Source organism: Podarcis liolepis (assembly GCF_965112155.1).
Source record: "Podarcis liolepis genome assembly, chromosome: 17".
NCBI lineage: Eukaryota > Metazoa > Chordata > Lepidosauria > Squamata > Lacertidae > Podarcis > Podarcis liolepis.
In genome coordinates this window covers 13479913-13500269 of record NC_139571.1, presented here as the reverse complement: position 1 = coordinate 13500269, position 20357 = coordinate 13479913, and the positions used below count along the sequence as shown (strand labels likewise).

General features: G+C 45.7%; 1 protein-coding gene and 1 long non-coding RNA gene across 14 annotated transcripts in view; one reads left to right on the top strand and one right to left on the bottom strand.

Moving 5' to 3' along the window:
* LOC310697133 overlaps nt 1–20357 on the bottom strand; it is a 237521-nt gene that overhangs the window by 152 nt on the left and 217012 nt on the right. The window lies entirely within an intron of this gene.
* Nucleotides 1–20357, top strand: part of SMARCA2 (SWI/SNF related BAF chromatin remodeling complex subunit ATPase 2) — a 124714-nt gene that overhangs the window by 62388 nt on the left and 41969 nt on the right. For all 13 annotated transcript variants that reach the window (XM_083483281.1, XM_083483286.1, XM_083483285.1 and 10 more), the window contains 10 exons: nt 2851–2917; nt 5255–5365; nt 7332–7574; nt 8320–8433; nt 10101–10208; nt 12252–12338; nt 13632–13678; nt 13975–14141; nt 16579–16742; nt 19757–19984. In XM_083483281.1, coding sequence (XP_083339407.1) covers nt 2851–2917; nt 5255–5365; nt 7332–7574; nt 8320–8433; nt 10101–10208; nt 12252–12338; nt 13632–13678; nt 13975–14141; nt 16579–16742; nt 19757–19984 — 1336 coding nt within the window. The remainder of the gene's footprint in view (nt 1–2850; nt 2918–5254; nt 5366–7331; nt 7575–8319; nt 8434–10100; nt 10209–12251; nt 12339–13631; nt 13679–13974; nt 14142–16578; nt 16743–19756; nt 19985–20357) is intronic.

Sequence of the window (20357 nt, the reverse complement as noted above, 5' to 3'; positions counted from 1 at the left end):
CCACTTTACCCTAAGGTTGTTGGGCTTTTTTTAGGATTGAAGTTGTTGGGCTTTTTTTGAGATTTTACCCCAGGAAATAAACAGCCGCAGGGGCTGGATTAAACCGATAGGCCGTATTAGGCCCCCGAAACAGACTTTAGACATGCCTGCTCCAATCATACGATGATGGGCTGTAATGCTGGCCTCTTCTTGGCATAAACCCCTTGCGCTTGTTTGGGGAGAGCAAACAATGAGGCTCGGTTTGGGCAGGACGCTAAGCCAAGCTTCTCTCCCAGCAGCTCACCAGGAGCAAAACAGACGCCGTTTTAGCTCCAGGGACCAATAGGCTGAGCATTCATTCACTTTTAAACCATAGTTAAGCTTCACGGCGGTTTGCAGCCCAGTCAGCAACCTCATTGCAGCAGCAGCAGCGTCTGAACTTTTGAAACAATCAGAAATATTTTTTGATCTGTGTATTTGGATGGGGAGAGAGCAGTGACCCAACAGCAAGAGCATGAAGAGCAAAGAGCTGCGTCTTCTCCCAGGGCTTCACAGTCCCCTATTACTATTTTTTTGCAAATATGTTTTACTGAGTTTTACATTTTTACCATCCAACTATCATAATGTACAACAAAAAATACAAATCCCAAATTCCCCCCTTCCCTCAACTTCCTTTTCTGGTTTTTTGCAAACTTCCCTTTTCCTGCTTATTTTAACATTTCTTCATTTTAATGTCTTTAAGATCATTATTGTTATTCCCCCTCCATTTTAACATATTCATCATATTTCCTGTATTTATTTTGTTGATTGTGTTTAAGCAAACCCTGCTAGTGAGTCCATTTCTTTTACATTTTTTCTGTAAGTACAGTGGTACCTCAGGTTACATACGCTTCAGGTTACAGACTCCGCTAACCCAGAAATAGTGCTTCAGGTTAAGAACTTTGCTTCAGGATGAGAACAGAAATTGTGCTCCAGCGGCGCGGCAGCAGCAGGAGGCCCCATTAGCTAACGTGGTGCTTCAGGTTAAAAACAGTTTCAGGTTAAGTACAGACCTCCGGAACGTATTAAGTACTTAACCTGAGGTACCACTGTATATCATAAATGGTTCCTAATCTTTTTTCAAATCTCTATTGTCTTTGTCTCTTAAGTCTTTCAGTTGGCTTCACCATTTCAGCATATTCCATCCGTTTTCCTTGCCATTCTTCTTCATCACTTTTCCATCCTTGGGCCAGCAAAATCCTAGCCACAGTTGTAGCGCCCATGAAGAGTTCTTTCGTCTTCTCTTTTGGCAGATCTTCACCTGAACACAGTGGTAGAATTCTCGCCTGCCACAGTCCCCTATTAACGTTTCCCCAAACTTTCACTTGCAAACTGAGAGGTTGGAAACCTGCTTGAAGAAAAACGAAACGAGCATCTGCCCAGCTGCTTTGTCCCTTTTCGTTGTACCGTCAGATCAGTTAGCAAGGAGCAATAAACACGCACAACAGGATTTCCATTTTCAGGGGAAATCTTGTGTCTTCAGAAGAGGACTGGGAAGCAAAGACCTCTAAGTGCAAAGAAATAAATCACAGGGTTTGTAATTACAAGCCTGCTGCACTGTCTTTCTGCAAACAGGTGCAGATTCTGAAAATCCCCTCCTCTTCAGCAAAGCACTAAAATATATTCAGGCAGTACATTGGACTCAAATTGGGCAAGTGTCTGCATGCATGTGAGAAAGGAGTCCTGTGCTGCGACCCAGGCAGCTTTTCCTCTTCTCTTGGCTGGTGTTTTTTTTGTAACAATGTTTTTATTCATTCTTATCTTTAAACTGCTGCATTGAGATATCTGTTTGTTTACATATGACCGGCAACAATTACATATGGTAAAATTAAAAATAAATCAACAATAAAAACACTCGGGTAAACGTTTCTGAATACATTAACAAAGTTGTGCCAAAGTGTATGTGCCAAATATTATTACACTTATTCCAGATATGAAATGATGTATAGTGACATGTTTTGCTTAGATTGGGGACCAGAAGTAAAAGGTATTTTGTATCCATAGCAATTAGAATTTTTGAGGAAGGAAGGAGGGAGGGAGGGAAGGTTAAAAAATTATGATATGTACTTCATGCACGCCAGGCGGCTGTAAACTATGGCTGCTGTTCTGCCATATTATTCATATAATCGATAGGGCATTGTTACTTTTGGCCTCTTTAAATTTTGTGTCCTTTTTTCCAATAATGCTGCTTGCCAGATTGCATTATACCATGGGTAGGCAAACCAAGGCCCAGGGGCCGGATCCGGCCCAGTCGCCTTCTCAATCCAGCCTGCGGACGGTCTGGGAATCAACGTGTTTTTACATGAGTAGAATGTGCCCTTTTATTTAAAATGCATCTCTGGGTTATTTGCGGGGCATAGGAAATCATTCATTTTTATTTTATTTTGTTTTTTCAAAATATAGTGTGTGTCCCCCACGGTCTGAGGGACAGAGGACCGGCCTGAAAAAGTTTGCTGACCCCTGCATTATGCCATTGGTCCCCAGTTAATAATTGGAATGATTTCCATGTTCTGGCAATAGTTGTCTTTGCAGCGGTTAATAGGTGTGTTAGGAGTTATCTGTTTCCAATCTTCAGCTTATTATGACTATGTTTTCAGGAGCCGTCCTACTCTCGAGTAGCTAAGCAGAGCCTGTCCCGGGGACTTCCTGCTCCTGGGAGCCTTTTCTGAGATGACGAGAAAAGCTTCTGCTCTCCTTTGGTCTCCCACCTTGAAAATCAAAAACCAGGCTGTAGACTTTGTTATATCTTTTACTGTAAGACTGCAGAGCTCTTAAGACAATTTATAGAACCAATGGTTTTGAGATGCTTTGTGTTCTTAATCTTTTACACAGGACTTTATCCAACTGGACTTACGAGTTTGACAAATGGGCTCCTTCTGTCGTGAAAATCTCCTACAAGGTTTGGATGTCCTTTATACGCAAAAATAAAGTGGGCAGTATAAACACATAAACCCCGTCGTCGTCCCCCCATCTATTTAGTTGTGTGGTTTTTCTGTGCACTGAAAACAGCTCACTGTATTTTACTGCCCCCTATTTTGGTGGACTAAATTTAAAGAAAATGATGGGAAATGGCCCAAAGCTGTTGAGCTTCTAAAGGGGGAGTTGCACGCGTGCCATCACCCCAGCAGGGCGATTGCTGGGGGTTGGCAAAGTGGGCAGCCGCTCCCCCCAAGCCACTGCGGGCGGGAAACGCTCCCTAGAGCACGGACAGGCACGCAACTTCCCCCTACGCCGCTGCGGGAAACACACCCTAGAGTGCACATCTCCCGCAGCAGCAGCATGGGGGGAGTTGCGGCCCCCCCCCAGCCAGCTGGCTGGCGGTGCACAGCTCCCCCCCCCCCACTATCCATGTATAGGATGACCCCAGTTTTTTCACACTATTTTTGAGCCCAAAAAACCCTCGTCTAATACACGGGAAAATACAGTAATCTGTACACTTGATCCAGGCTTGTTGCCGTCAGCTGCCGGCCCCCTTGGGCACGCGATGGCGCGGGACGTGCAGAGGGAGCCGGTCCGCTTCCTGGGATTCATGCATGCCCGGCAGAGGCCTACCCCTCCCCAGTTCGGAGCCCATTGTGCTTCTGCAAAGTCCCTCCCTTGTTCTAATATACTCCTGCTATGGATACATTCAGTTCAGTGCCGGATTTATGTATAAGCTCAACAAGCTATAGCTTGGGGCCCCACTCTCTTGGGGGCCCCCCAAAATGTAGAGGGGGAAAACCCTGGATACTTCTTCTTAATTGTATTTCAGGTCAACAATCACTTTGATAAAATAAAAATTTGTTATGTGCAAATGGCTTGAGATACCTATGAGGTCCATAAGTGACCATATAGCATATATTCAACACACAAATAACAGGGAGAATTTGTTGTTGACAAAGGACAGCTGGACATAGAAAGGGCCCCATTCCCCTCAGTAGCTTAGGGCCTCATCAAACCTAAATCCACCCCTGGTTCAGTTGCTGGTTAAAAGGTTCCCGAAATTATTTTGGGCTCTACATAGTGGGCCTCCTTGTGTTGAGGTTCTGCCTTCCTCGTGGCCTCAAGTCTTGGCTCAGTTCCTGTTGTCGTCACAACAAAGGTCAGCATCAATAGCTGTCTGTAGAGTTTTGGGTGGGGCTGCCCCAAAGGCCATGGCCCCAGCTTGGGGGGGGTGCTGAGTCTGACCATCATCCCCCCTGGGGCCGGGCCTTCTCAGAGGGGGGCTCCCCTGGGGTGGACCCCTGACGCTTTGTGACGCCCTTGCGGCTCACCCGGCTGCAGGATGGTGGTGGGAGAATAAGCCTGCCTTGCCCCGTGTTGCGCAATCTCTGCTCATGGCCGTGACCAAGAGATGATGAAGATGTTCCCAATCTATCTCTGGTATGCTATTGGCTCCTGGAAACTCCCCTTGTGCAAATTCAGTGCAATTTATAACAAGTCACAGTTACTTTCAGACATTGAAATGCAGCAGGAAATCGTTAATGATTGTAAGTGTTCTAGCTGGAGCAAGACAGATGATAAATTCTGTACGGTTCTGTACGGATAAATTCTGTACGTCCTGAAATATTTGTTGTAAATCATAGAATTGTAAAGTTGAGGGACCCTGAGGAGCATCTATCCCAGCCCCAGCCCCCAATGCAGGAATACGTAGCTGCCCCATACGGAAATCGAACCTGCAGCCTTGACCTTGCCAGCACCACACTCTAACCAACTGAGCTATCCAGGAGTATAATACAGTAGAACCTCAGCTTAATGTTACCCCCGGGTAACATAAACTTTGGGTTGCAAAAGCGGCAAACTCAGAAGTATTTTCCCAGGTTTCGCTGCATTCGCAGAAGCGCTCTATCGCGCCATGCACAGAACAGGCACCTCTGGTTGCGGAAACCTTGGGATGAGAACCCGTCCGCAACCAGAGGTACCACTGTATGTGAGCTTTCATGTCTTGGCTTTTATCGGAGATTTCAGGTGGTTTACCAATACTGAACTAGTTCACCGTTGGACTAATTCAGCCCCTGATATTCTTAGGAAGGCGCTTGTAAACAATATGGACCTTCAGCCTAACTTGGAACAGCAATAAGACCTGCTATCTGAGTGGAGTTTTCTGTCCGGGAGCCATTGACAGTGGCAAAGTAATTACAATTTACTTTTTCTCCAGCTTGTTCTGGAGAATTTGCTCATCGCAACAGGACCCTTGCAATTTGTTTTGCATTTATGTACCCTCGTTTCAGGGGATGCTTTTCTTTTCTCTTTCCAGGGCACACCTGCGATGCGCCGATCCCTCGTCCCTCAACTCCGTAGCGGGAAATTTAATGTTCTTTTGACGACTTACGAGTACATAATAAAGGACAAGCACATTCTTGCTAAGGTAAGGCTGCGTTTCTGGCTCCTCTCGGGGACGTGGTCTCTTGCCCTCGCCCCAAACAGCCAGGATTGCACCTGGCAAAGAGACTCCTGGCCCTGCACCCGCCATCGCTGTTGTCTTTAAAAGGCCGTTCTGCGTTTCTCTGCCTGAATGGAGGCGTTGGGCTTTTCTTCCAGCCCATTCACCGTCTCCTCTCCTGCTGTGCCACTTTCAGGGCTGCGGACGAGAGAATGGCTTCGCTGCCTGTGGATCTCGTCAATGCCTCCCCACCATCGCTCCACGCAGGAGCGTCGGCATCCTCCCAGTGACATTTATTGTGGGGTCCTGCTATTCCATTTTGATCCACGGCTCTTCTCTCGCTCTTTGTTTTCCGAGCAGAGACAAACACGACCAGCAAAAGGACTCCGGCTGTGTAGCCGCTTTCTGGATGTGGGGAGATAATAAGGGGCCAGAATGAAATCTATCTTCATTTTCATTTGTGCATTTACACCCGATAGCTCAAAATCACTGCTTTTGATCTGAGTGTCTCCTGAATAGTTAATAGACTCTGAAAAGTGGGAGCTAATCTTTGGGAGCCATGGCTTCTGCGGAAGTGGAGGCATTTAAGTAACGGAGTTCCAATTGTCATACATCAGAGCCTGTGAATTTCTTAATGAGCTTTCATGTGCTTGCCATAGTCAACTTTTCATTGGTAGTTTTCTGACCATCTCCCCCCTGGCCTAATATTCAATTGAGAACACGCATTCCTGGGCACAAGCACCTTCTGATGGGCTTTTTGAGGATAGCTTATTTAATCTTTGCAAAGATTTCCATCCTTTTCATTTTTTAAAACTTCTTTTCTGTGGTTTGAATCCAGCTTTCACCCAATTCCTCCCTCTCCTTTCAAATCCGCCCGTGGCTCTTTGAAGCATCTCCTGATGGGGACATAATTTTGCTTGCAAAGTGGCCCTCATAAAACCAGAATTTGGAGCGCTTGGTTTCATTATTGCTTCGGAAAAACTGCTGACAGGCTCTGCACCAAGTGCACCGCCCCAGATTCACGGCTGGCCAGTTAGAATTTCTTTTTGGGCCACAGAACCAGCATGCATTTGTAGTTGCCTGTGGGGTGACAAGCCCATTCTGTTTTATCAGCTTGGCTGTCAGGCTCATACGCTTTGGTTTCCGAACATTTTGAAAGTCGAACGGACTTCCGGAATGGATTCTGTTCGACTTCCAATCTACAACTGTACAGTGGTACCTCGGGTTATAGACGCTTCAGGTTACAGACTCCGCTAACCCAGAAATAGTACCTCAGGTTAAGAACTTTGCTTCAGGATGAGAACAGAAATCGTGCTCCGGTGGCGCGGCGGCAGCAGGAAGCCCCATTAGCTAAAGTGGTGCTTCAGGTTAAGAACAGTTTCAGGTTAAGAACAGACCTCTTTCAGGTTAGGAATAGACCCGAGGTACCATTGTACATTGAATAGAGCAGAGGGGACAGGGCTGTCTTAAGCATATGCGGTGATGGGGTGCAAAGATCCACCCGCCGTCCCCCCTCCCCAGGTTGCCTAGTCCCAGGCGTGCAGGAGGGCAGAGCCAGCCAGCCACCTCAGCGTCTCGCTGGCTCAGTCTCCCCCGAACTCGCGACGCAGAGCTGCCCGCTGCGGCACTCCGACCAATGGGCTTCCCCGGACTCTGGGCCTGGCGCCCCTGAGAGCCCGGCACCCAGATGCCCCGCACCCCTAGCACCTATGGGTAAGACGGCCCTGAGGGGGGAACAAGTTTGGCCCACAGGCCCCACGAAGTCCCTCCACTGCCAGGCCGTTTTGAGGGAGCCACGCCAACCCTGCACCTAACATGGTTGCATTTTGGGTGTTCTGGTCCTGCTGAATCTTTTGGTTTTTTTATTTTTAAGCTGAAGGCCCGCAACTGTTTTAGGATTTGCACGCGTAGAACTAGGGGAAGAAAGTTTTGTCGTCTTGTCTTTTCGTAGATTCGGTGGAAGTATATGATTGTCGACGAAGGCCATCGCATGAAGAACCACCACTGCAAACTCACTCAGGTGCTGAACACGCACTACGTCGCCCCCAGAAGAATCCTCCTGACGGGGACGCCCTTGCAGAACAAACTGCCGGAACTTTGGGCTCTTCTGAATTTCCTCCTCCCCACCATTTTCAAGAGCTGCAGCACCTTTGAGCAGTGGTTCAACGCCCCTTTTGCCATGACCGGAGAAAGGGTATGATGATGATGATTATAATTATAATTACAATAATAATTTATTTTTCATTCCCCGCCCACCTGGCTGGGTTTCCCCAGCCACCCTGGGTGGCTCCCAACAGAGTATTAAAAACACGATAAAAGATCAAACATTAAAAACCTGCCTAAACTGGGCTGCTTATGGGATGTTGCTCGCTTGTTTGTATCACGCTGTGGGACACGGGTGGCGCTGTGGGTTAAACCACAGAACCTAGGACTTGCTGATCAGAAAGTCAGTGGTTCGAACCCCCGTAACGGGGTGAGCTCCCGTTGCTTGGTCTCTGTTCCTGCCAACCTAGCAGTTTGAAAGCACGTCAAAGTCCAAGTAGATAAATAGGTACCGCTCCAGCGGGAAGGTAAATGGCGTTTCCGTGTGCTGCTCTCGTTCGCCACAAGCGGCTTAGTCATGCTGGCCACATGACCAGGAAGCTGTACGCCGGCTCCCTCGGCCTATAAAGCGAGACCCCAGAGTCAGCCACGACTGGACCTAACGGCCAGGGGTCCCTTTACCTTTACCTTATACTTTTCAAGCATACTTTCCATGTTAGCATGATGATGCTAGCCTCTTTAAATTAGGTTTTTTAAAAAACCCTCTAAATAAACTCTTCGGATTCTCAGTTTGCTAAACCATTGAGATACATGCTACAAATCGAACAGTGCAATTTTGGTTCTTTAAAAAACAACAACCCATACATGTTATTTTTTCATTGTGCTCTTTCCTGCAGGTGGATTTAAACGAGGAAGAGACTATTCTGATCATCCGGCGCCTGCACAAAGTTCTCCGCCCTTTCTTGTTACGGAGGCTGAAGAAAGAGGTCGAATCTCAGCTGCCAGAAAAGGTTTGTGGAAGAAGGAAGACCTTCTGAAGTTTTCTAATGTTCTGTATTAAATCCAAAATTCACAATGCCACAAAATGAGCAGCAAAAACATACCGTATTTTTCACTTTATGGGACGCACTTTGTTTTAGAGGGGGAGAAAAAGGGGGGGGGAAATCTCCCCCTCTCTGCTCAGCGCCCCTTCAGTGAAGCGGCAGGAGAAATGGAGCCCCTTCCATTTCTCCTCCTCCTTGGCTGAAGGGGCACAGCTCTCCCTCTCTGCTGAAGCCAGGAGAGTCTTGCTCTCCTGGCTTCAGCGAAAGGAACCCGAAGCCTGCAGAGCGCAGCGAGAACCCGCACTGCGCTCCTAAGGCTTCAGGCGGCTATCCCTGAAGCCTGGAGAGCGAAAGCAACATGAAGCCTCCAGAGCGTGGACGGAGCACTCCCTTTGTGCTTCGGATGCTTCGCGTTGTTATCGCTGAAGCCAGGGAGCCTGCATTCGCTCCATAGGATGCACACACATTTCCCCTTAACTTTTGGAGGGGAAAATGTGTCTTATAGAGCGAAAAATACGGTATCTCTGAAGGCAAAGACTAATTGAGCTTGGTTGGCTCTGAATCTTGCCTTGTTTCCCCCTTCTGTGTTGTGAGCACAGAGAATATCAGGGGCAGAAAAATGAGACTTTGGACACAACAAGATATGAGCCCGTCTGCATCGCCCAGTGTCCAGTAGTCATGGAATCTGTATCTACAGAATCACCTTTTCCTAAAATCACAATAATTTCTATTGGTCTCCATTGCTGTCTTTTGCTGTGTGCTCCCTTTGCACCTCTGCCTAGTCTGTAACTCTCTTCGTTAAGAATAAGCTTCCTTTTTACAGATTGCACCCAAGGCAATATGAGATAAAAACAATCTTCTGATCTCCCTAGGGCATCACCTAATGCTTTCACAACTCAGATATTCCCCAGTGTCAAGACTTGTGAGATAGAGAGTGAAGAGGCTTCAGGCTTGTGGAATCTGCTGTCATCCTGACTTTAAACAACTGGAAATAGGTTCAAAACGAATGCATCTGGAACTTTAGAATTCTTAAGTCAGGAGCCCACAGTCCCACAGAAAAACCCATTCCTAGTTGCCTCCTCTCTGCAGACTTCTTTTATTTCAGTGGTATAATTTAAGGGGGAAGTCATTTGGTTGTTGGCGTTGTTATGGGATTAGGAGTCCTTGCTGATCTCCTGCAAATCACCCAGAAAATCTGTATTTTGCCCACCCCTGCCTTAAAGCAGATCTGGGCAGAAGAAGGCAGAAATGGATCTGCCGTTCAGTCGCTTGGCGATCTGCAGTATATCTGCAAGGATTTCTGATGATGTAGTTGTTTAACGATAGCAGCAACAAAACGGCTCCACCCTCAGCTAAATTATGCTGCTAAAGTGAAAAAATCTCCAAGTAACCAGATTTTTCTGGTCAGTTCTGGTTCTTCTCTGTGCTGGGCTTTGGCAGATGAATCTTGGGTTTCTACTAGATCAAGTAGATCCCGTAAGCTTGAAGTCTTTCCAGCTCTGCTTTAGAAAATGTCTTGTGGCTTATGGTGCCATTGTAGTCAGACATTTAGAGATAGTGTGAGATTCTCACCAGGGCAAAAGGCGTTTCCATTACTCTGAATTTTTGAGTGACACGTTACTTGCTTCTCTCAGGTGGAATATGTGATCAAGTGCGACATGTCGGCTCTCCAGAAGATCTTGTACCGCCACATGCAAGCCAAAGGGATCCTCCTCACAGACGGCTCGGAGAAGGACAAGAAGGTGAGCAGATTACAAGAGGGATCCGCTCTCTTTCTCAGAGCAACCCTATCCTGATCAGCTGTGTAACCCGAAGAAGTCAACGGGAAGCCTTTGGGGGGTCCTCTCCACCCCTGGCCAGTCAGGGCTTGGGAGAGGGGGTGGGGGGTGATTTGTACGTTTCCGAGTACGTTCCAAGTACTCCCAGTACGTTTCCGAGCACAATTCAAAGTGTTGGTGTTGACCTTTAAAGCCCTAAATGGCCTCGGCCCAGTAGACCTGAAGGAGCGTCTCCACCCCCATCATTCTGCCTGGACGCTGAGGTCCAGCGTTGAGGGCCTTCTGGCAGTTCCCTCATTGCGAGAAGCAAAGCTACAGGGAACCAGGCAGAGGGCCTTCCCAGTAGTGGCGCCCGCCCTGTGGAACGCCCTCCCACCAGATGTCAAAGAGATAAACAACTACCTGACATTTAGAAGACATCTTAAGGCAGCCCTGTTCAGGGAAGTTTTTAACGTGTGACATCTTAGTGTATTTTTGGTCTTTGTGGAAGCTGCCCAGAGTGGCTGGGGAAACACAGCCAGATGGGCGGGGTACAAATAATAAAAAATTATTATTATTATTATTATTATTATTATTATTATTATTATTGGCACTTCTCTGCTGGCAAACAGGATCATGGCCAGCGGTGGGGGGGGGCGGTGGCAGAGGAGGGGCTTTACTGCAGCAGAGGCCGTAGCATCACCCAACTGGAAGGAAAGGTCCCTGCTGTTAGTGGCCAGTCATAGGGCTGGGCGATATCTGTTTTTCAACATTGTGATCTTTCACCAGCTAAACATTGTGATATACTGATATATCACCATGTCTGAAATAAGGATGGAGCTATGTAGAGGCATTGGCTAGCTTCACGGTTTTTCCCGGATCGTGATTTTTGCCGGCGCCAGGTTCAGGGGAGAACTGAGCCGGCAGAGTTAACCGGGGCTGGAGGAATCGAGAGAAGCTTTGGCCGGCTTCACGGTTTTTCCTGCATCGTGATCTTTGCATAGCGCACACACACACGCATCACAATTTGTGATATGTTACCAGGTCAAGAATTACAAATCCGACACAGTGGAACCTCGGTTGTCAGACGTAATCCGTTCCGGAAAACGTTCAACAACTGAGGCACAGTTGCCGCTCGGCAAATTCCTTTTTGAAAAATGAAGAAATGCACCGCGGAAGCCGTTCGACTTCCGAGACACGTTCAAAAACGGAAGCATTTGGTTGTCGGTGTTCGGGTTCCAAATTGTTTGGATTTTGAAGCGTTCGACAGCCGAGGTTCCACTGTATCATAATATGGACTCCAGACTGGTTCTGGGTGATATATCAAGATATTGCCCAGCCCTAGCCAGTAGAAAGCCCTGAAATGCAGGATATGGCAGGATGGGATGCTGGGAAATTTGGATCCAGTAGATCTGATGTGTGGAGCCCTTAGCTAGCCAGCCTGGGGTTAGTGTAGCTTTCTTTTTAAAAAATGCTTTCCTACCCTGGCTGGGGCAAGCCAGCAGGACTCACTATGTCCCATGTAGGACCAGTCTGGATAGCTGGCCTTGGTGAAGATTTGACATTTTCATCCCCAAAAAGTTTTTGATTTTGAGTTTCCACTGAAATGAGGCTGCGTTTTAATGTTGTATTTTAATCTTGTTTTAAGTTGTATTTTGATCAATTGTTTTTATACCTGGTGTTAGCTGCCCTGAGCCCGGTCTTGGCTGGGGAGGGCGGGGTATAAATAACAATTATTATTATTATTATTTTATTTTATTTTATTATTATTAATTTATTTACTTAATTATTTATTTTGTTCCTGTGCCTCAGTGCCTCCTAGTCACAGTTTCGACTTCTGGCAGATTTCATTATATCCCAGGAGCAGGTTCTCACTAACTAACATGAAATAGGAGTCTGGGATATTTAGGGGTAAAGTATTACTAGAGGCCTAAAGTGTGTCTCCTGTGTTGTATGGTCTGCCAAGTTTTGTGGGATCTTCCCCCATTTCCACTGGACTTTGTGACGTCTCATCTGTTCCTTCCTCAGGGAAAAGGAGGCGCCAAGACTCTAATGAACACCATCATGCAATTAAGAAAGATCTGCAATCACCCCTATATGTTTCAGCACATTGAGGTGAGTCAACGTTGCTCCTTTGCTATCTCAGGGGTTAATGGGATAGAGGAGACTTGGACTTTGTTCTTTCTGGTCTTAAATTATTCTGTGTAGGGCAGAGCCAAAGGGGGAAGCCCCCAGGGTGTGCAAAAACAGCCTCTTTAGGGAACTTTAGGGGGGGAAAGAAATCTGTTTTTAAAAAATCAAAATGCCAGCAATAAAAGGAGGTGAAGGTGTTTGTCCCTCATATGAGGAGGAATTTTTCAGGCACAGACACTGATCTTACGTTGCCTCACAGAGTAGTATTTCTCCCATTGGAATGTAATTCCCCCCCCCCCCCCAACAACAGGAGTTGGCAAGGTTTACCTCACCTGGGCCGGTTTACTCTGGTGGAGATCCCTCCCTAGGCCAGATTGTGTGCCCCCCCCCCGGCGATTTCTAGCACCCACATCTGCACAGACACGATTTCTGGCCCCTGCGCCTGTCATTTTTGGCGTCTGCACAGACACGATTTCCGGCGCCATGGAAGCGAGTTCCCACGCCACGCTGCACCGGTTTAGCACAGCATTCGGAGACTTGCTGAGCGGGCAGCTCGGTTCGTGGATGGCTTGTGGGCCGGTTAAACTACCCCCGTGGGCCGCTTTTGGCCCATGGGCCTTAGGTTGCTGACCCCTGCTCTACAACCTTGCAGTGGAGGTCTACCCAGGACAGGTCTCACTGATGATCCAACATGCATTGGAACAATGAAACAATGCGCAAAGCTTGTTTTTGAGGATTGTCTAAGGAAACTTTTGCCTGTAACTGCATTTGTGGATCTTTGCCATAACCTAGAGTCATGTGCCACCCTGAATGATACAAAATATATTTCATCTTCTTCTAGCTTAATTGTTTTTAAAAGGTTCATTTTTATACACCATTTGCAAAGTTATATTCAGGCAAGATTTAATCTTATTAATGTTAATTAATGCTAATTAATTAATGCTATTCTTTTATGTAAGGCATATACATATTGGTACATACTGAAATTTTTCATACTTTATTAAGATGACATGCTGTGTTACGATATAAGCTTTTTATTTGCTCTTTATTTACCAATCCATCCATTTCGATAAGTTGCAAGTAGTTTGCCAGTTGTTTCACATCAGAGAAGTATGTTTATTACAATGTGGTCTATGCACTAATAAGAGAATTACCATTTTAAAAATTGGTTATTTTAACTAGCACCACCAACCTAGGGTTATGAGTTTAGAAAGAGTTATGTTGGGTGTGGTTTAATCTAGTCGTGTTAAGTAATTTGCTGTTCTCCATTTGCAGGAATCCTTTGCTGAACATTTGGGCTATTCAAATGGCGTCATCAATGGGTAACTATTATTTTTTACTTCCTAGAACTTGTCATCACAGAATCTTTTAGAGTTTAAGTGTTTAGATAGTTGCTTGGCTTTAGGTTGGACCTTTTCCCTTTCTGGAGTTTGTGTAGGGTTTGGGGAAGTAATCCCAAGGCACCCTAATATCTCAGAAGAAACCACATAAGGTTTGTTTTCTGCAGTCCATACCAAACATTCTGCTTAACAGCCTATAGGAGAGAAGTAGGATGTGCTAATTGCATGTGCAAATGTCACCTTGTTAATATTTATTATCCAGCCTTTTCTCTTCACAGAGCTGAGCTTTATCGGGCTTCGGGGAAGTTTGAGCTGCTCGATCGAATTCTGCCAAAGCTGCGAGCCACCAACCACCGCGTCCTCCTCTTCTGTCAAATGACGTCCCTCATGACCATCATGGAAGACTATTTTGCTTTTCGGAATTTTGCTTACCTGCGACTTGACGGTAATGTTCCAAAGGGAAAGGAGCTCGGGATATAAATGAGGGGCGTCTTGTGATCTTGGAGCCAGGGGCTCCCGCTCTCAAACCCCTGTTTCTCCCCCACCTCCAAGGCACTGAGAAGGTGTTCCCTTCCTTCGCATCCGTAGAAGTGCCAGCTGCCGGCCAGAAAGTTCCTTGTTTATATCTCACCTCAGCCACAGTGCAGTTAAGACAAGCCGCTCTTGCAACTCCCCTGCCTGTAGGATGGGGAGAACAGTAATTCCCTGACTTACTGGAAATGCAACTCGTGAGTCAAGGCATTTTCAAGCCCTTCCAGTACTGACTCCCAGTCCTTTGCAGTCTTTGTACAAGGTCTACCTCTTAATGCTAGTTCTGTATTTTTCACATTCATTAATGCTCAGACCATGTTTTTGGTGCACTTAGCTTTTTTCTTCTATGGATGCGTGTTTGTTAGAGTTGAGGTTATTCTCTTCTTTTCCTTTGGGATTGTTCTGTGCATTTTCCTCCCTTCTCTTTTGGGTTGTCTCTGGCTTGCCCTGTATCCTGGGTTGGTCTCATCCTGACATGGGCTGGCGTCAGGGCTGGGAGGGCTCAGGGATGCCTTGACTAGGAGTTGCATTTCTGGGCTAAGAACGTCAGGTGGCACGAGATGCCACCTGATGGATGGGCGCCCACTGGACCCACCTTTCAGGTGAGTCCCAGCGGGTTCGTTTCCTGCACGATCTCCAGATTATGTTATGGGACCAAGTTGAAAGTGTGCACTCAGTTCGCTGGAGAAACACTCCAGTCCATTGATGGAAATCAGTTTATCTGGGTATTCCTCTCATCTGGTCGAATTCAGATCATAGAAGGGACCCTCAAGGGACATCTAGTCCACCCCCCAGCAATGCAGGAATCTTCTGTCTAACATGGGATTCGAACCCACAACCCAGAGTTCCAGAGTCTCACGCTATACCAGCTGACCTATCCCATCGATGTTTAAGAAGCCATAGTTCTTAACACTAATTTCCCATGAGATTTTTTTTGTTAAAAAAAATTTTTGAAGTTAACTCGGAAGTTAAAGTAATTTGCTTCCAAAATCTCTCTATTTTAGCATTATTTTTACCTAAAATAATGGGAGAAGTAGAGCTCGTAAATGAATTCTTCTGCAGAAATGTGATATGTTGATGTGATTTTAAAAATTAATCGCACTACAAATCTCATGCATGCTTGTTTTTCTCTTGGGATGAGTTACTTCACTAAATAAACTTTTTTTACCCCCTAAGTATGTACATATATAAATATATATATCAGTGAATTTCAGAGCATTCTCCCTTTAGCAGCAATCACCTCTGTCTGTGACTGAAATTCAAATGTTCAGTCTTTATCTATTAGAAGAACATACTTAGCAAAACAAAATACTTCTAGATAAGCAGCAGTTTGAGCCTTCTAATTAAAAGGTATTCCAAGGCTTCAGTAATATTAAATGCTTTGATCCCCAATGTTTTTGCTTAGCAGTCAACCTCATTTTTTCAGTAACATCGCTTCAAAGTAAATGGCTCAGGATCACAGTCAAAGCTGGGTGGTTTTCTTTAATAAAAAAAAATTAGAATAGCAGATGATAGTTCATCAGTACTCTGCATTGACAAAATGCAGAATTCTGCAAAAGCACAAATTCTGCAACTACAACAAAGTAAATAATTACATGAGCGTTTATACATTATTTTTTCCTATCCCACCATTTGGCTTTATGAATTGAAAGACCCACAGCAGATAAGATCTCATACAACATACACAACATTAAACACTCCTCCTCCTCCTTTTCTCAGAGCCTTATAGAAGTCAGTGTCTTTGTTCCTTCCGGTTCCCCTGGAATCAGCACCCTGATAACGCTGCAAATAACAACGTTTGTGCCAGTGCTGGTGGTGTTTATTATAGCCATTCATACAGACAGCTGGAACAGTATACCTGAAGGAGCGTCTCCACCTCCATCGTTCTACCCGGACACTGAGGTCCAGCACCGAGGGCCTTCTGGCGGTTCCCTCACTGCGAGAAGCCAAGTTACAGGGAACCAGGCAGAGGGCCTTCTCGGTAGTGGCGCCCTCCCTGTGGAATGCCCTCCCACCAGATGTCAAAGAGAACAACAACTACCAGACTTTTAGAAGACATCTGAAGGCAGCCCTGTTTAGGGAAGCTTTTAATGTTTGATGTATCATAGTATTTTAATATTCTTTTGGAAGCCGCCCAGAGTGGCTGGGGAAACCCAGCCAGATGGGCGGGGTATAAATAATAAATTATTATTATTATTATTATTATTATTATTATTATTATTATTACAGTGGCTTGTGCTGATTTTGAACCCTATAGGAGGACCCTGGCGAGAGAAAGGAGAATTAGAGGCCATCTTCACCTGTTGATGCTTTGCAATGACACGTGCTTTTTTGCCTGCTCCTCTTTTCAGGAACGACGAAATCGGAGGACCGGGCAGCCCTGCTGAAGAAGTTCAACGAGCCCAATTCCCAGTATTTCATCTTTCTGTTGAGCACGAGGGCTGGAGGGCTGGGCTTGAACCTCCAGGCAGCGGATACCGTCATTATTTTCGACAGCGACTGGAATCCCCACCAGGTTATTTACAGACTACAATTTCTTCTTCTTCTTCAAATAACTTGTTATTAGTTCTTACACATATAAGGGACACGGGTGATGCTGTGGGTTAAACCACAGAGCCTAGGACTTGTCGATCAGAAGGGCGGCAGTTCGAATCCCCGCGATGGGGTGAGCTCCCGTTGCTCGGTCCCTGCGCCTGCCAACCTAGCAGTTCGAAAGCATGTCAAAGTGCAAGTAGATAAATAGGTACCACACCGGCCGGAAGGTAAATGGCGTTTCCGTGCGCTGCTCTGGTTCGCCAGAAGCGGCTTAGTCATGCTGGCCACATGACCCAGAAAAACTGGAGACAGATGTTGGCTCCCTTGTCCAATAAAGCGAGATGAGCGCTGCAACCCCAGAGTCGGTCACAACTGGACCTAATGGTCAGGGGTCCCTTTCTCTTTACACATAGTTTCCATCATAACATACTTTTAAACATCATTTTGAAATCTTGGGCTATCACAGCCTAAGACAGGGGTCAGCAAGCTTTTTCAACAGGGGGCCGGTCCACTGTCCCTCAGACCTTGTGGGGGGGCTGAACTATATTTTTTTTGGGGGGGGGAATGAACGAATTCCTATGCCCCACAAATAACCCAAAGATGCATTTTAAATAAAAGCACACATTCTACTCATGTAAAAACACGCTGATTCCCGGACCGTCCGTGGGCTGGATTTAGAAGGCGATGGGGCTGGATCCGGCCCCCAGGCCTTAGTTTGCCTGCCCATGGCCTAAGACTTCCTTCAACCTCGACTGGTGGTTTTCTAAAGTCTTTTTAATTATGTGTTTTGTTACTATAATTATTGCTATAAACTCAAATTTCCAATACATCTATTCTTAATTCCTTCCACAATAATTTTTAAATTATTCCTTACAAAACTTCTTGTAACCCTACAAGCGATGTCAATTGGTTACAATTCCTTTCCGAATATATCGAAAACTTCTTCCATTCCTTTAGGAGAGTCTGGTCCTGCTGGTTCTGAATTTTCCCTGTTAGTCTCGCTGTCTCAGCATAGTTCATCAGATTCTCTTGCCGCTCTTCTTTAGCTGGTATTTCTTCTTGTTTCCATCTTTGGGTCTTCATTTGTTACACAAAGAAACCGTTCCCTTAGCCATTAAAATTTTTGCGGCCACTGTCACATATAAGAACAATTCCCTTGCACTTTTTGGGATATCGGAGACAAGTATCCCAAGAAGAAAGGCCTCTGGTTGTTGGGGTTTTTTGTAAACATGATCTTACACATTTTTTTTTTTTTAGTTCCATAGATATTTCATCCCACAATTCCTTAATTTTTCTGCAAGTCCGCCACATGTGCCGCATCAAATTGGAAAGGAGAAAAAGTACCCTCAAAATTGGAGTGGCAACAAAAACTAATGGCGTAGCTATCAGGAAGAATAAGAGACCATGCAGATCAAATATTTTTCAATAAATGGGGTTTATTTAAAATTTACATAAAAGATTGCAACAATATAAAATCTGTGGCAGCCTTTGAATAGCTTCTGTTACACACCGAACAGGTTAAAGAAAGTACAGTATCTTGGCTAAGCAATTATTTTAAACAAACAAACAAACAAACAAACAGTGATCTAAATAAATACACATTTAAAGCTAGATGGAGCTAGCGGGAAGTCAATGGAACTAGAAGACTGTGATAAAGTGTAATAGATATTGACAATTCTTTGATGTTCATCTGTTATGGATAATTCTGAATTTGTGTTATTATTTTTAAAGTTCAATAAAGTAACTTAAAAGCTAAAGAAAAAGAAACCATTCCCTTTGCCAATTGCATCTGTTAGTGGAGGGCTGCCTCTCATCTCTGACCTGTTTAGAGAAGTTTTTAATGACAGATGTTTTAATGTATTTTTAATCTTTTCTTGGAAGCCACCCAGAGTGGCTGGGGAAACCCATCCAGATGGGCAGGGTAAATAATAATAATAATAATAATAATAATAATAATAATAATATAATTAATCTCTTCTGCCAGAGGAAGATTTTTTGGCTCCCCTTTGAAAATGTCGCTGCCAACCTCTAGATAAGGAGGGTTCGGTATTAGCGCTGACAATTGCCCAGAGTACAGTGCAGAAACGGATTGGCAGATGAGACAAGCAGGTCGCTGTTGCTTCCTGGGAGCAGGAAGGGCAGGGCAATGGGGACGTTGGTGGGGCACAAATGCCCCCGGGAGTGTTGCCCTATTGGGAGGTCAAAAAAACCCCGGAGCAGATGGGGGGGCAGGGAGAAGAGAAGAAGCCCCACTGCGCACTGCCAGGTCGATTTCCGTGGATACAACCCCTGGTCTCGAAGTAAGTCAGAATCAAAGGGCAAACTGGATATTTCTTACAAGAGTGGGAGCTCAAATGATTAGGGAACCAGAATTGGATTGTTTGTTCACCCATCTTAGGAGAGGGCAGGTGCTGGCACCACACAGCCAGTGAAATGAACTCTATCCCAAATGCACATTTCACTTACCGTATTTTTTGCTCTATAAGACTCACTTTTTCCCTCCTAAAAAAGTAAGGGGAAATGTGTGTGCGTCTTATGGAGCGAATGCAGGCTGCGCAGCGATCCCTCTTGCTGTTCTGGCTTCTGAGATTCAGAATTTTTTTCCCCCTTGTTTTCCTCCTCCAAAAACTAGGTGCGTCTTGTGGTCTGGTGTGTCTTATAGAGCGAAAAATACAGTAAATGCCCAAACTCATGAATTTCATGAAATGTGTTTTATTTGGGAGCTGCCCAGAGTGGCTGGGGAAACCCAGCCAGATGGGCGGGGTATCAATAATAAATTATTGTTGTATTTATTTCGTTAAATAAGCCATGCTTCTCTCATATAATCCTGTGCAAGCTTAAAGTTTAAGCAGTTTCTCAATTTGGCACTGTGGCTTGTCATATTTAGCCTTTGATCTTTATAGGTTTATATATATGTAAAACTGTGGCTTCGTTTTGCTGCAACCAGCCCCCTCTCCCGGGACTAATCTGTTCCACGCAATGTGTTTTTCGCAGGACTTGCAGGCACAAGACAGAGCCCACCGCATCGGGCAGCAAAACGAAGTCCGGGTCCTGCGACTCTGCACCGTCAACAGCGTGGAAGAGAAGATCCTGGCCGCCGCCAAGTACAAGTTGAACGTGGATCAGAAGGTTATTCAAGCCGGCATGTTTGACCAGAAGTCCTCCAGCCACGAACGGAGGGCTTTTCTCCAGGCCATATTGGAGCACGAAGAAGAAAACGAGGTAGTCTGCAAGCTTGTTTTAAGCCTTGAAAATTTAAGATTGCATTCCCCTCTCCCCCACTTCCAGGATCAAATGCTCATGGTGTTATTGGCTATGTCTACTCTAAAACCAGGACGCGGGTGGCGCTGTCCACAGAGCCTAGGACTTGCTGATCAGAAGGTTGGCGGTTCGAATCCCCGCGACGGGGTGAGCTCCCGTTGCTCAGTCCCAGCTCCTGCCAACCTAGCAGTTCGAAAGCACAACAAAGTGCAAGTAGATAAATAGGTACCGCTGCAGCAGGAAGGTAAACGGCGTTTCTGTGCACTGCTCTGGTTCGCCAGAAGCGGCTTAGTCATGCTGGCCACATGACCTGGAAGCTGTACACTGGCTCCCT